General features: G+C 39.6%; 1 protein-coding gene across 2 annotated transcripts in view; it reads left to right on the forward strand.

The window, feature by feature from the left end:
- The window catches only part of VPS41 (VPS41 subunit of HOPS complex), a 196,849-nt gene that overhangs the window by 163,223 nt on the left and 18,116 nt on the right, over window positions 1-15,510 (forward strand). For both annotated transcript variants that reach the window (XM_065938976.1, XM_065938977.1), the window contains 6 exons: window positions 599-691; window positions 6,206-6,333; window positions 7,810-7,954; window positions 10,091-10,132; window positions 10,269-10,319; window positions 13,811-13,948. In XM_065938976.1, coding sequence (XP_065795048.1) covers window positions 599-691; window positions 6,206-6,333; window positions 7,810-7,954; window positions 10,091-10,132; window positions 10,269-10,319; window positions 13,811-13,948 — 597 coding nt within the window. The remainder of the gene's footprint in view (window positions 1-598; window positions 692-6,205; window positions 6,334-7,809; window positions 7,955-10,090; window positions 10,133-10,268; window positions 10,320-13,810; window positions 13,949-15,510) is intronic.

Raw genomic sequence — 15,510 nt, forward strand, 5'->3', positions numbered from 1 at the left:
ATCCACCTCTCCACAGCTCCCTGTTCATCCTTCTTTCAAGACACTTAGCACACAATTGGCTGTTTAGGTATCAGCATATCTTCCCTCTGAGGCTGGGAGCTCCTGGGGACAGTGCCCCAGGTTCTGGGTCCCCAGGACAGAGCATGGTGATTGGTAAGGTAGTGCACGGCGGAGCTATTGTCAAGTGTTTGGAAATTGGAAACTTTTAATACAGCACTGAGAAAGCTAAAAACACAAGATAGATTTCCCCTTAATTTCAAAACATGAATAGATATCATGTAACTTCTGTGACATGATCTCTTATAACTTAGATTCTCATTAATTCATCAAGAAGAAGAGAGAAAGTTTACTTAACAGAGGGAATTTTTTTGATTCGAATTTATTCATACATGTAGACACCCCATGTGTACTTTTAAAAATATATTATAAAAAGAGCGTATTTGAATCTTTTATCTTTGTAATATTTTTCCGAAGTACTCTATTGCCTTAAAATTTAAAGTAAATGTATACTTTTATATTTGTTGCCTATTACAGTACAGTTTTACTTTGCTGCTTTTTAAAGTTTTGTTTTTTTTTTTTTTTCTTTTTCTTTTCTTAGGCGATTAGTCCTTATTTGCCAAGAGGGGATCCAGTTCTGAAACCACTCATCTATGAAATGATCTTACATGAATTTTTGGAAAGTGACTATGAGGTACGACATTCTAACATGGTCATCTTGTTCTCAGTGGAAAATGTTAAGAAATCTAGAAAAATAGCACAGTGGAGCAGTTGGTTTAAAGGCAACAGCATTACAGCTTCTGTGTGGTCGATGAAACTGGGGGTACATACACTCTGATGACAATTAAAAATGTGTACACCTTGTTAGAGAAAATGTCTAATCTGTGGACATTTTGAAGATTTTCTTGGAGCTAGCTTCTTGATAGAGCTAAAGGAAAAGGATCAAGTACCATTTGGGGGTTTTCAGAGATAGAATAGCATCTGCTAACAATGCTTCTAAGTACCCTAAAGAATGCAGAACTTTTTGAAACTCAGAGTTTTGCCAAAAGAGGATCAGAGAAGTTGGGAGGCAGGAAGGGAATTGGAAGTGATAGGTTTGCTTATTGATTAAGGAGAAAACTGGTACTTAAATTGCTTATCTACTATATACTCTGCACTTTTACTTGCTGTTGTGATGGTATACTCCCAACAACACTATACCTAGTAATATCCAATTTTACAGAGAACTAAAGATTAAAGAAATAACCTGCCCATGGCCATATATAATAGGCATGCCTAGGTTTGAATTTAAATTTGGTGTTTGCATGCACCCAAAATGGGTTATTTTTTTCCCGGCCATGCCATATGGCTTGTGAGATCTTAATTCCCCAACCGGGAATCAGACCCGGGCCCTCGGCAGTAAAAGTGCGAAGTTGTAACCACTAGACCGCCAGGGAAGTCTCCCAAAATGGATTATAGTTTTTAAAGTTGTTCCTTTAACACACATTTATTTGGAAAATCTGTTTCATGCGTGCTGTATTCCAGGAATGTGCTAGGCACTAGGCATGCAGGTGTGAATGAAATGATGTGCATTTAGCAATAGCTCATAGTCTTAGTCACACCCAAGCACGTAAACCAGCTGTTCTCAACAGGGGCAGACACCCCCCGCCCCCCGCACCCCAAAACCGCTCAGAAATATTTGGTGATGGAGACAGTTTTAGTTGTCGTGACTGGGAAATTGGCAATACTGGCATTTAGTAGGTAGAGGCCAGCAGGATGCTGCTAAACATCCTTCAATGCACAGGATAGCTCCCTATGACAAAGAATTCTGTCCTTAAATGTCAGCAGGACTGAGGTTGCAAACCCCTAAGATAAACAGATAAATTATTACATCGTATGCCAGGTGCTCTCATAAGGCTATCCATGAAATGCTATGGAAATACTCAGCCTTCTCCTACTTCTGACCAGAGGGAAAGATGAGATTTCTGTTGGGCAGGTTCTAGACAAGGCTGGTAAGTTCTGCTCCTGGGAGGATCCATACCCTGGTAGATTGCAGACCCTGGGCTCCTATTCTCCGGCTTCTGTCCAGCTTTCACAGTCTTTCATAAAAGTGGTGTCATCTTCAGCTCCTACTAATGTTCAGGAGCCGAACCCAGTGATCTGTTTTCATTTTTGGTACCTCACAGTGTGTTACGGGTTGTCCTTCCCTTCACACATTCTGATGTTATGTTTTGAAAATAAGGAAGACTTTATTTACAACTTTCCTCCTTCCCACAAGAATGTGTGGTAGCTTGCAGAAAGGTTAATAGAAATAGAAAGAGGCAATCAGAGAGGGCATGAGAAAAAGAACTGTGTTTTGAGTGCCTACTCAGGCACTTTTTTAACCAATAACTGAGTCCATTTAAAGAGAAGTAATAGTGCAAATACTACATTCTCACTCTGAGATTATTTTTAGAGCTTAAGATCTAAAGGGACTTTTAAGATTGTAATCCTTTAATAACACAAGGACTGGGTCAGTTGCTGTCAGCCAGGTGTTCCTGGATATGTTCAATTCAAGCATTCCGATGCCTGCATTACCAGTGTATCTCTTTTACTGTTATATAAGCCTGTATTTTTATCATAGGGAGGGATTAAGTGCTTTAGTATGAATTAAAATTGAACAAAATATTTATTAATTGTGCATACTAATGGGGCAGAATTTATTCATGTTCTTTTCTTATTAGCATATGTTCTAGTGTCATGATCCAGTCTTCCCTCCCAGCCTGGATCTATTCCTTGCTAGATCTATACAGAAGAGTTTATGGTAATAGTGTATGCCATTTATGCTAGGTTCTAACTCATGCAGTCTAGGAGCATGGTTCCTATTTATTTTCTATTCAGTTCAATTTAACACATCTTTAGAACCTACCATGGTCAAGGACTGGGCTGAGTACTCATTTGGATCCAGGAGGAAAACACAGTCCCAGCCTTCAGTGGGTTTACAGACTGGGGACACCGTATAAATAAGCTTTAAGTAACTAGAAAATTTGTAAAACAGGCAGAGTAATGTGTTATATTAAAAAATGAGTGGTCATTATAGGCTGTAGTTATTGGAAAAGGTTTCTTCAGTGAAAAAAGACTTGTAATGGACTGTTCCTGTGTCTTTCCAGTATGTTCTGAGTACCTAGAATAATTGTCATAAATATTCCATCTTTGTACATCTTCCCAAAAAAAAGAATTATGAGTGTTCTGTGAAAATATGGAAAGAATATGAACTTTATTTCAAAATACCAAAGCTTAGTATACTTGTCCTCTTTTTAAAGTAATTTAACAGTGAAAAAAGCAATTTTATTATTTGTGTGATTCTCTTACAATTCATGATTCAACCCTTATTTTTTTCTAGAAACTTTTAAATACTCTATCATTAAAGGTATCTTGTTGATTCATACCTGGAAAACTTTTGACTGTGAGTGGAAGAAATAAGCATAACTTAAAGCTTATAGATGTTTTTTTGCTGAATGTTTTAGGGTATCTTCCTCATCATTATTATTAAGAAGTTTATGAGTAATTTGGTTTTGTCATAAGCTCTTGTAAGTAATTCATATTTTAGCTCCCATCATTCTCAGTTTCATGTTTAGTTTTGAGTTAAACTGTCACAGAGTTGATCAGATAGCAGTGTTGTGTAGCAACAGTTGATCTCATATAATGTGGATGAAAAAACTGTGCCTTTAAATAGTACTAAAGGTCAGATTAAAAATAAAAATATGAGACTTCCCTGGTGACTCAATGGTAAAGGATCTGCCTGCCAATGCAGATGTAGCAGACACAGGTTCAATCCCTGGTCCAGGAAGATCCCACATGCCATGAAGCAACTAAGCCCATGAGCCACAACTATAGGGCGGGTGCTCTAGAGCCCGGGAACAGCAGCTGCTGAAGCCCGAGCTCCCTGGAGCCCATGCTCTGCGCCAGGAGAAGCCTGTGCTCCACCAGAGAGTAGCCCCCACTCTGCAACTAGAGAAGAGCCTGCAGCCAAGACCCAGCACAGCCAAAAGCAAATTATTTTTTAAACATTGATAAAAGTATATATGAAATTAAAAGTTTTTTCTTGAAGGTACTGGTGCTTCATGATTTCTTTGTATGGAGTTTCTACTGAAATTTTTTAATTTAATTTTTAATTTACAGCATACTAGAATTATTTAAATAGTTAAGCCTTGCTTCATAATATTAATAACAGATATATAAGCATGATAAAAATGGAGTGATTTTTGTGGCATTTCGTTTAATGAATAGTCCTTAATCTCTTACTTCCTCTGATGGGCACCAGGGGATTCTCTTACTTTGCCACTGGATCCTAATAGCTCCCTGATAATTGTGTCTTCTAATTATTAATAAAGGCTTCAGGGTAATTTCATCACTTTTTTTCATCATATTTAATCAGAGGTACATAAAATCAGTTAAGCAGAGAATAGCCTAATGTGAAATGTGGTAAGTGTTTATTTCAGTATATGTTAGAGTAGTCTCATTTTTAATCACACAGTGTGACCGGTCATTTTGTCTTATTTTCATTAGAAGTTGGCAGTGCTGCAAGGCTATTAACTGAATCAGGAAAATAAAAAAGGAGCCAAGCTTTCATCTTTCCCTGAATAGTATTATTCCTGGTCTCAGGGCTCCTGAGAATTGCTAGTATTGGGGTAGAAATCTTGTCAGGACTTTTTTCTTTTAATCTTATAAATTACAGAGCCTTAAGAAAACAGAAACTTGATCCTTTGTACTTGCTCCAAAGTATCACTTTGATTCAGAGAATATTTTAATGTTGTGATTCAATGGTTTTATAAAATATGTCCTCTTTACTGAGTGAATCTCCTTCCCAAATCTCACAGATCAAACTGTAGTCATGGTCACATGAAGGAAAGTTGCAGTTTGAATAGAAAATATACAGCCTGTTGTTCTGATCTCTTGCCATCCTTCCCAGGGGATACTTGAGTAGAAACTGGACTTGAAAGTATATTCCTGATTCTTTCATGATTTTTCTTCTTACAAAATCCTAGTACTTTACAGAAGCAAATTCCACCATGCTGTTTTCATTTCTAAGTATCATTTAAACCAATTAAAGGTAGTTCATTAAGGCACTGAAGTAAAGTGATAGTCACTCAGTCATGTCTGACTCTTTGTCCTGTCTGACTGTAGCCCACCAGGCTCCTCTGTCCATGGAATTCTCCAGCAAGAATACTGGAGTGGGTTGCTATTCCCTTCTCCAGTGGATCTTCCCGATCCAGGGATTGAACCCTGGTCTCCTGCATTGCAGGCAGATTTTTTACCATCTGAGCCACCAGAGAAGCCTCATTAAGGCATTCATTGTGTTATTTAATATTAATAATTTTTTCAATTATGCAAATATTTTTATTTCTTCTATCTATAGAAACATCTAAGGTTTTTGGTTTTGTTTTGTTTTTGTTTTTTCCCTAAAAGTTGCCAAAGATCAGTAAGTAAACTGCTCCCTAGTAATTTGAGTTACAAGGGCTAAAGTTAGGATCATCATGGCAGAGGCTGCCCAGGACACTGGCTCACAGCACTGGAAAGCTCTGGAGACAGGATCCACAGCACTGGAGACAGGATTCAATCAAGGGATCTGGAATTTTCTATGAGAACCACAAAATTTGAAATCCAGAAAGAGTCAGGGTAAGAGCAGCGGATAAGACTTGAACCAAAGTCCCAAATCCCTAAACAAAACTAGAATTAGAGGCACCCAGTGGAAGGAAGATGGAGATGATAACTTGCTGAACGTGGGATGCTGGGTGAGTCCACCATGGGAGCAAAGCCGCCATGTGCCCAGGGCTGGCTGTGCAGCTGACTTGGACAGTATCTGTAAGATGTCAAAGAATGCCTTCCGGTGTTACAGTTAGTCCACAACAAGGAGAGAGCAAGTAGACCTAAACTCTGTGCAGTGGTGCCTAATGGAAGGACCCCGGGGCCCCGCTTCTTTGTGCACTTCATCCAATAATAAGAGCAGGGATGGTTCTGCCCATTTCTCTACTCAGGAATAGCCAATGGAAATGGATATGTGGTCATTCTCTGCCTCCCTTGCCACCACCAAACCCATAGTCTGAAAACTGATGATATGTTTATGGACCAATGTTTTCATCATAAAATGGTTTTCTGTGTTTTCCATGAAAACTTTTCAGGCATTGTTTGAATTCTTGGGATTGCTTTCCTTTTTAAAGAGTGTTCTGTTTTTTTCCCCCTTGGTTAGGGTTTTGCCACATTGATCCGAGAATGGCCGGGAGATCTGTACAACAATTCAGTAATAGTTCAAGCGGTTCGGGATCACCTGAAGAAAGATAGTCAGAACAGGACCTTACTTAAAACCCTGGCAGAATTGTGAGTATATTTTAATCCTTTTTTTTTTTTTGTCCAAATCAATTGTCATGAAAAGTTTTCATATTTTAGATCTGGCAAACTGAATTGGGAGAATGCAAGTTTGTATGTGCAATTTTCCTATATTCGCTCTTAGTAGAAAACTTCTCATAAGCCTCCAATGTACAGCTAGAAGGTAAAGTAAGGGAAATGTGTGAGACTGTAATTTATTTTAATTTAAATTTATGGTAATTTATTATAATTGTAATTTATTTCCCAGAGGAGAGGAACTCTGGTCAGCACCACTTGGTGGAGGCAGTGGTTTGGGGAGGAAAGTACGCCAGGTCTTGGACTACTGCAGCAAGTCATTTTCCCAGTGAGGCTCGGGTTTCTGTCATTCTTGGGTCTGCAAGTTAGTAAACTTCTTAAACTGTAGACTCTTTTTCTGTAAGATCACAGGGGGCAATTCCATATGGGTTGATTTTCATGAAATTTCTTAATCAAGAACTGAGTGCAGTGCCTGGCATTGAGTCAGGTCTCAGAATATGGAAGCTTGGTCAATGCTTTTTGTATTTGGGGGCACTTTCAGTGACTTGGGCTTTGTGCTAACTGCCTGAGATGCAGACAGATAAGGTCCACCCATGCCCTAGAACCGTTGATTAGTGAAACAAGAAGCACACTGCAGTTAACCTCGGGAAGACCATCCAGCTTCAGTTCCTCCTCACACTCCCACCGTCTCAGACAAATCCTTCTGTCACTCTTACCTCTTTTGCCCAAGACCAGGAAAAGTATTGCCCAAGACCAGGCCTAGAATTCAGGATTGTTTAAGACTTTCCGCAAAAGTTTTGCTTGTGGCACTGAGTTGGAATACTAATCATTTTCTTCTGGAAACATAGTTTTCCTTGGATTCTTTAGTTACTAACATTGTACTAATAGTACTGATAATTTCTGTAGTACTAATAATGGATCCAATGCGGCTTAGCATCAGTTGACCTTTAAGAGCTGATTTGCGAAATTAAGCATTGTGAAAAACATTGTTTCAACACAAAAACACATTTGAATTTTATACAACCTCCTTACAGATAAGCTTTTGGAATATCACCCATCTGTCAGCTGAATACTGCTTGTAAGAATTGTAACTGATTTTCCTATTACTAGAATAAGAATTTCCTTCATTTGGGGTCATAATTTCATTGTATATCAATTTCTCTAAAACATTTTGAGAGTTTTCTGTAGGAAATTAGTTTTTGTCTATATTGACAGAATATTGACAATAGAATATTTTCAATTTTCTAAAATTTTCTCAAGGTTCTGAGAAAGAAATACTTACTGGTCACATATAGTTCAATCCCAAGGAACACTTTTCTAAATAAAGTTAATTTTTCTCTCTGAACAAGTTTTTCAGTTTTCATTAAAGTAGAACATGATTTATTGAGTATATCTTCATGTTTTATTAGAAGTGTTGATGAACATTAATGTAAAAACTTTTTGTCTTACCAGGTACACCTATGACAAAAACTATGGCAATGCTTTGGAAATATACCTAACGTTAAGACATAAGGATGTTTTCCAGTTGATCCACAAACATAATCTTTTCAGTTCTATCAAGGATAAAATTGTTTTATTAATGGATTTTGATTCTGAGGTAATGTTTCTTTTCTTTTTTTAAGATTTCTTTAGTTTTAAAAAAATTTTATTGGAGTATAGTTGATTTATAGTGTATGTTAGTTTCAAATATACAGCAGAGTGAATCAGTTATAATGTGTTTCTTATTTTACTACTGATAAATTATTTGTGCTGTCCCAAGTTTTTCGTAGACATTTGTCCACATGCTGGAGTAGTTAATAAATCACATAACCTGTTGTATGCTAACTCTTCAGAACACTCTGACCCTCACTGGATTTTCCTTTAGTAGTTGGCATTCAGGACTCCTTTAGTTGATGCAGTTTTTCTGTAAAAGCAATCCATAACTTGATGTGGAACTTTTAAAGTTATGTGTATGTGAAGTAATTTTTTTTTTTTTTAGTAAAACAGTTCATTGTAATTCATAGGAACAGAGAAACTAGCCATGTGCTTTAGCTCATTCAATCCTCTTAATTGTATGTCCCAGAATTCAAGCTGTAAGTAAACTATTCTGATCTGTTTGATGCACTTTTATTCTTTGGCATTCACAGCTTTAGCATGTGGAGTTTCCATTGATCTCAGATGATGCTCAGGCCAGAACATGTGGGATGTAATATTTCATAATAAAGTGGATTTGAATAGTGGGATGACTTCCCTGGTGGGTCAGATGGTAAAGAATCTGCCTGTAACGTGGGAGACCTGGATTTGATTCCTGGGTCAGGAAGATCCCCTGGAGAATGGAATGGCCACCCACTCCAGTATTCTTACCTGGAGAATTCCATGAACAAAGGACCCTGGAGGGCTACAGTCCTTGGGGTCACAAAGAATCAGACACGACTAAGCAACTAACGCTTTGACTTCTGTCTGATGAGGGCACCCAGCCTCCACATCTCACAGTGGGTTTTGTAAAGTGATACAAATTGTTTGTATGTATTTTAAAAAAGAAAGTTAATGCCAAGTGCTAGTGATAAAAAGAAAGAGATTCATAAAACACAGTAGCTGTTACTTGAAAGGCTGAAATTTTAGATAAATCAAAGAGTAGAACACTTAAGGCTCCAAAAAGATTACTTGGACTTTTTAAAATTTTATTTTACTGTATCTAGGGCTATTATGGGCTATATTATGTATCCATTACATGCTATGTATTATAATTCACACACTTAAACTTAATTTAAATAGAAGCTAAATCTACTTTTTCTGAAAGATGCTAAAGCCCATTTTTCATACTGAATGAGTCAAGTCCTTAGGGTGTACAGATCTAAAAATAGTGCAGGTCCCAGGAAGTTCAGGTGCAGAGGTTCTGCTTCTCTGGCAGAAGATGATGAAGGGGATGAGCAACTTATATAGAAATTAATTTCCCATAGCCAGTCTCCCCTTATGACGGACCCACCCCTCATGTGTCTCAAGAGCTTATTTTGCATATGAAGCTGTAGACAAAAGATTAATGAGTTCAAATTTATTGCTATTCAAGAGCATGAACTCAAGGAATCACATAACTTTCTCATTAGAAAATAACTTAAGGGTAATCTCTTCCAACATCCTAATGTTTCAGAAAAAAAAATGCAGCAGACAGGTAGGCAATGTAATAGCAGAGTCAAGAACAAGACCCAGGGACACTGTATGAGGCTTAGTCTGGTGGGCTGTCTTCCTACCACCTCTTGTTACAAACACTGTCTAACTTGTGTTTCATGAATGATAAAGGTAGCTAAACTCAATTCTATAAATCTATAAGCTTTATACTATTATGAAGCTTCAGGTGTCTTTTTTTTTTTTTTATTCCCCATTCTGTCTTATCCTCTTCTCCACATAAGACCCGCTCCTTATATCTGTGGAATCTGTAGAGGGACTCCATCAATATTTACGTGGCTAGAAAGAAAGCTCTTTTTTTGTGGTACCGGGAATAATACAAATGCTTTGTATTGTGAGTTGTAGCACAGCACCATTTTATGTTGTATGCAAAACACAGAGACTGCAGATTGAAACAAATTTTAAAATACATTTAGAAATATCTCAAGAACCATTCTAAAGCTAAGAACCCTCTTATCTATGTAAAACAGGCCCTTTGCCTTTCATGGTGATACCATGTATAACACATTATGTTCTGTGTTCTCCTTTTCTGTGGCACATTTTAGTGACTGGGTATTTTTTCATATTGCAGAAAGCTGTTGACATGCTTCTGGACAATGAAGATAAAATTTCCGTGAGTGCCTTTATATGAATTGAAACAGATGAGTGTCTAAGACCACTATCTCCATAAAGAAGTGAGATGTTTATCAGATAATTTCACAGCTGTATTTGTATCCTCATAACTCTACATTTAATTTTTTTTCCTATAGATTAAAAAAGTAGTGGAAGAATTAGAAGACAGACCAGAGTTGCAGCACGTGGTAAGCATGACAGTCCTCTTCTTTTGCCCTATGATTGAACAGAGCAGCAAGTCACCTTCCAGTATTGGTTTGAGAAGACTGGAGTGAACACGAACAATATTCTGTAATTATTATAATGCAGCAGATGATCAGAATCCAGAGTAGGAATTAATAATAGATCAGGAACTTTAACTTTGACTCACAATTGGATTGTGATTAAAAAAAAAAAAGTTATCACATTTTTGAATTATCAAACTATGCCTAGGAGTAAGCACCTTCCTTCTGTCAACTGAAGAAAAAAAAAAAAATACTCCGAAAGTTGAGAATTAAATTGTTTTATTGAGCACATACAGAGACCTGTAGCCTGGGAGAGCAGCCTCTTAGATAGCGCTAAGTGACTGTTCCAAAGAGGTCAGGGAGCCAGGATGTATAGCAGTTTTTTCTGGGAAAAAAACAAAAATATAGTGAAGCATCAAACCACAGACACAGAAAACAGACATCTCAAGTTAATGATTTTAGTACTTTCCTTTGTATAGGAAGATGGTAGAGTCTGGGCTCATTGAAATCATCTCTTAGATATGCATCTTAACTGTCTAGGGCCCTTGTGTGTTTTTCTCCAAGCTGATTTCCCCTCAGGGTGCACTGTTGGGCTGGCTGCCGTGGCTTTGAGGGCTTGATGGTGGGCAACATGCATATGGCAGGTCATGTTCTTTGCCCACAGTTCTCTGTCTGTCTGTGAAGTCGCTCAGTCGTGTCCAACTCTTTGTGACCCCATGAACTATAGCCCACCAGGCTCCTCAGTCCATGGAATTTTCCAGGCAAGAGTACTGGAGTGGGTTGCCATTTCCTTCCTGCTAAGGAAACACCACACAGAACACTCTCAGAGCAGCGCCTCGTTTTTTGACAGAGCCTGTGCCTTATTTTCTTATGTGGTCATGTGGTAGTGCCATGGGGTCCATTACTCTAGATTTCTTTTGTTGGGGGTCTCCTTTGATTCTCTGCATGGCTGTCATCATGGGAGCAAAACAGGAAGAGATGTTTTTCCATGTCCTTTCAAAATGATGCCAGAGAAGTCTTCAGTGAAAACGGGGGTTGTTCCAGTAGGCCTGTGAGCATCATAGAAGACTGCTGTATCTTTGCGCGCCTCTTTGCAGCCCGGGAGAAGGGTTAGGAAATAGAGCATTTATAAGTCATTTTCATGCATTGAAGCTTCTGAAGACTCCAGTATAGGCACGTGAAGTGACTTAGGGGGGGTTGTCCCTCTGGTTGTTTGCTCAGTGGTTTTCTGAATGCTTTTTGCTCTGTTGTTCATGATTGAAAATCTCCAGATTATCTGCTTACCCAGGCAAGGTACCTCTGTGTGGGTCATCGTGGAATTTGTTTGCAAAGCAGTGATTTCTGGCTCCCTTCAGCCGTGAGGCAGGATTACAGGCGGCAGGGATCAAGTGACAGTGTCACTGGGGCAGTGGTAGAATGGCGGCAGCGCTCACACTGAAGTGGCCCGTCGTCTCCGTCAGGCGAAGAAATGTCTCTCTACGTTTGCCCCAAAGATGTGACAGAACCTTCTTAACCCATCTGTACCTCTGGGCAGCTGCAGTATGTCAGCTCTTACACTGACGCCATGCCAGTGGAGTGGCCGGAGTCTTCATCGGAGCAGGGACTTCTCTCGGACGCCCCCACTTCTTGCCTGAGACAGAGGGGAGCAGTTAACCCGAGGAGGGGTTTCTCCGTGTGCTTGTGTCCTGGTTGGGCTTATACAGTACCGTATACGACAGCAAGTGTCAAGCTCCAGCAACTTCATTCCCCGTCCACAGCTTCAGGGCAGGGCACGGTGTCGATGAACCAATCCAATCAAGGGGGCAGATGCACTGATGCACTTGGTGTGATGAAGTCTTCCCACCTCGGGTGGGTTCTAGGGTGTTTGTGTCCATTTAACATGAACTAAACATTGCAGATGACACCACCCTTATGGCAGAAAGTGAAGAAGAACTAAAAAGCCTCTTGATGAAAGTGAAAGAGGAGAGTGAAAAAGTTGGCTTAAAGCTCAACATTCAGAAAACTAAGATCATGGCATCTGGTCCAATCACTTCATGGGAAATAGATGGGGAAACAGTGGAAGCAGTGTCAGACTTTATTTTTTTGGGCTCCAAGATCACTGCAGATGGTGATTGCAGCCATGAAATTAAAAGACACTTACTCCTTGGAAGGAAAGTTATGACCAACCTAGATAGCATGTTTAAAAACAGAGATATTACTTTGTCAACAAAGGTTCATCTAGTCAAAGCTATGGTTTTTCCAGTGGTCATGTATGGATATGACAGTTGGACTGTGAAGAAAGCTGAGCGCCGAAGAATTGATGCTTTTGAACTGTGGTGTTGGAAAAGACTCTTGAGAGTCCCTTGGACGATCCAACTAGTCCATCCTAAAGGAGATCAGTCCTGTGTGTTCATTGGAAGGACTGATGCTGAAGCTGAAACGCCAGTACTTTGGCCATGTCATGCAAAGAGTTGACTCATTGGAAAAGACCCTGATGCTGGGAGGGACTGGGGGCAGGAGGAGAAGGGGACGACAGAAGATGAGATGGCTGGATGGCATCACTGACTCGATGGACATGAGTTTGGGTAAACTCCGGGAGTTGGTGATGGACAGGGAGGCCTAGCGTGCTGCGATTTATGGGGTCGCAAAAAGTCGGACACGACTGAGCGACCGAACTGAACTGAAACATTGAACATCGATTTCTGACTTCTGTGCATTCTATTGACAGCCTTGCTACTACTCCAAGTAGAAAGTGAATCACTCACTGCCTTGAAGGTTCATTAACTTTTTTAGTCAGAAAAAGGAATCAGCTATGAAAATGGGATTCAGAACACCTGACTCTTCTTGATTTTTTTCACTTTTTGAGGTCCCCAGTGGAGGCAGCATTTCATGGCAAACACAGATCTCAGTAAAACTTAAGGACAGGAGATTTAGAAAATACAACAATTAATTTAGCACCTGCTACTGGAGTTATTTTTAAGAACATGTTCTTGCCATGACTCTACCCCCTTTTATATAAAGGATGAGAATTTTTACAATCTAGGAACACCACTGATCAAGCATTTTATTTCTGAGGTGAAGCAGATGATGGTGAGAATATTAACAGTGCCTGTCATTAACATTTCTGCAGTGCCTATTCTGTGCCAGGTGTGGTTCTAAGTGATTTACAAATGGTAACTCATTCAGTCCTCACAACTGAAGATTTTTGCTGATAAAGAAACTCAGTCACAGAGAGGTTAGTGACCTGCCCAGGGCCACATGGTCGGTAAGAGGCAGAAACAGGTCACTCGGGGCCATTCTAGGAAGTACCAGCACCTCCTTGCTCTTGCTGAGGTTTCTTTCCACTTCCCCTTCACCTAAAGTTTTTTCCCAAAAACTGCTTTTCTGCCAGCCTGTCTGTGGCTGAACATAGCAATGTTAAACAGGTATCACTTCTGTATTTTAATATCCCTTGTTTATTCCTTTGCTGTTTTTAGTACCTGCATAAGCTTTTCAAGAGAGACCATCATAAGGGACAGCGCTACCATGAGAAGCAGATCAGCCTTTATGCTGAATTTGACCGACCCAACTTGCTTCCATTTCTCCGAGACAGTATCCATTGTCCCCTTGAAAAGGTGAGTCCCAGATGCCCCGGCTCAAACACTGCGAGGTGAGAGTCGTCATTGTTGATAAGCTCTGGGTTCTTCTAGTATTCTGTCTCTGCTTGTCCATCCGTGTTCAAGGGAAAGACTGGCTTTCCAGGCACGAGCTTTTGCCAGGTATTCTATCACAATGGGAGGTCCTATCTGGTCAGATTTTGGTGAGGACCTCAAGTATCTCTATGCCAGGTTTAACTGGGATAAAGGTCTGATCCAGGGTCTAGAACTCAGTCAACCATAAAACACTGTCTGGAGTCTGATGTATTTACCAGCAAAGTCAGCCTGGGAGGGGGACAGGAACCACCCAAAGCCAGAAGCAACTGCCCCAGTCAGGACCCCAAGTTGATACATAATTTCATTCCCACATCCTGTGTGCTATAAATACCCACATGATGTACTTTTCTGTTTCTCTGTTACACCCAATTCCATTATAGTTATAATGTAGTTAACTGTAGTTATAACTATGGTTTCTAGTCTCCCACCATCCTATAAATTCTTCAAGGAAAAGGAGTTTGTTTCACTGATTCTCATAAACTCAGTAGCCAGCCACACATTAGGCACTAAATGTTTATTGCATGTCAGTCGAATGAATGAATAAGTTAATACCTATGAGGTTCTAGTTAGGGCTGAATATGAACTAGTAAGTGTTATGAGCCTGCTGTTTCAAAATAAACTACAATACTCACCATGTGTGTACTAGAACCTGGGCGATTGAAGACCCTCAGCTTTGTTTCCCATGGTTCTTCACACCATCTGGAATGCTCTCTACCATCTACACGTGTCTTCCTGAATTAAGATGGCCAGAGAGCAAGTACTTTCCACCATCAGCCATATGTAGCAACAAAACAAAGTAAGTGACCTGTGAGAGACACGTGTTAAGAAGTTGACTGACAACATACAATTTATGCACAATCACAGCTTTTCTAGTTGCTTCTTCAGCCCATGATGATTAACTTCAAATGTGTTGAATACTATGAACCAGTTTCAGCTCAATGGATTTTCTGCATCTACAGTTAATTAAAGAAAAAAAATCTTGCCTGCATATTAGTTTATGAAAAACATTAACAGTTTACGTTTTGGGTCCTAAGGCTTTTTCTCGAGAATAAATTTGGAAACACATCATCTTAGAAAAGAAAAGCAAACGTTCCTCTCTTTTCTCACTTTTAAATCTATAATCTAGAAAAAGAGGGAGAATCTTCATCTTTGAACTGAACTTTGAACTTCATCTTTGAAAAGTTTGTGCCTTACTTTGAAGGAAACATCGTGTGTTTCCAGGCAGACGTGGCCTTGTCCTGTTGATTCCTCAGCCAGAGCCCCGCACACAAGGGTGAATAGCATCCACCCAGGCATCCTTCTTCCCCTTTGCTGAACACCATACAAAGCCTCTGCTTGGATTCCAGTATGTCCGTGTCTGGAACATGCTTTCAACCCATTTGGTTTACAGTTTTCCAGTCTGGTAGTGTTCAATGGAAAGCACACTGCTCTGCCCACAAAGAGAGCATCAGAAATTCTCATGCCCACACATGATATTTCTAATA

This window comes from Muntiacus reevesi, chromosome 6 (genome assembly GCF_963930625.1).
Source record: "Muntiacus reevesi chromosome 6, mMunRee1.1, whole genome shotgun sequence".
Taxonomy (NCBI): Eukaryota; Metazoa; Chordata; class Mammalia; order Artiodactyla; family Cervidae; genus Muntiacus; species Muntiacus reevesi.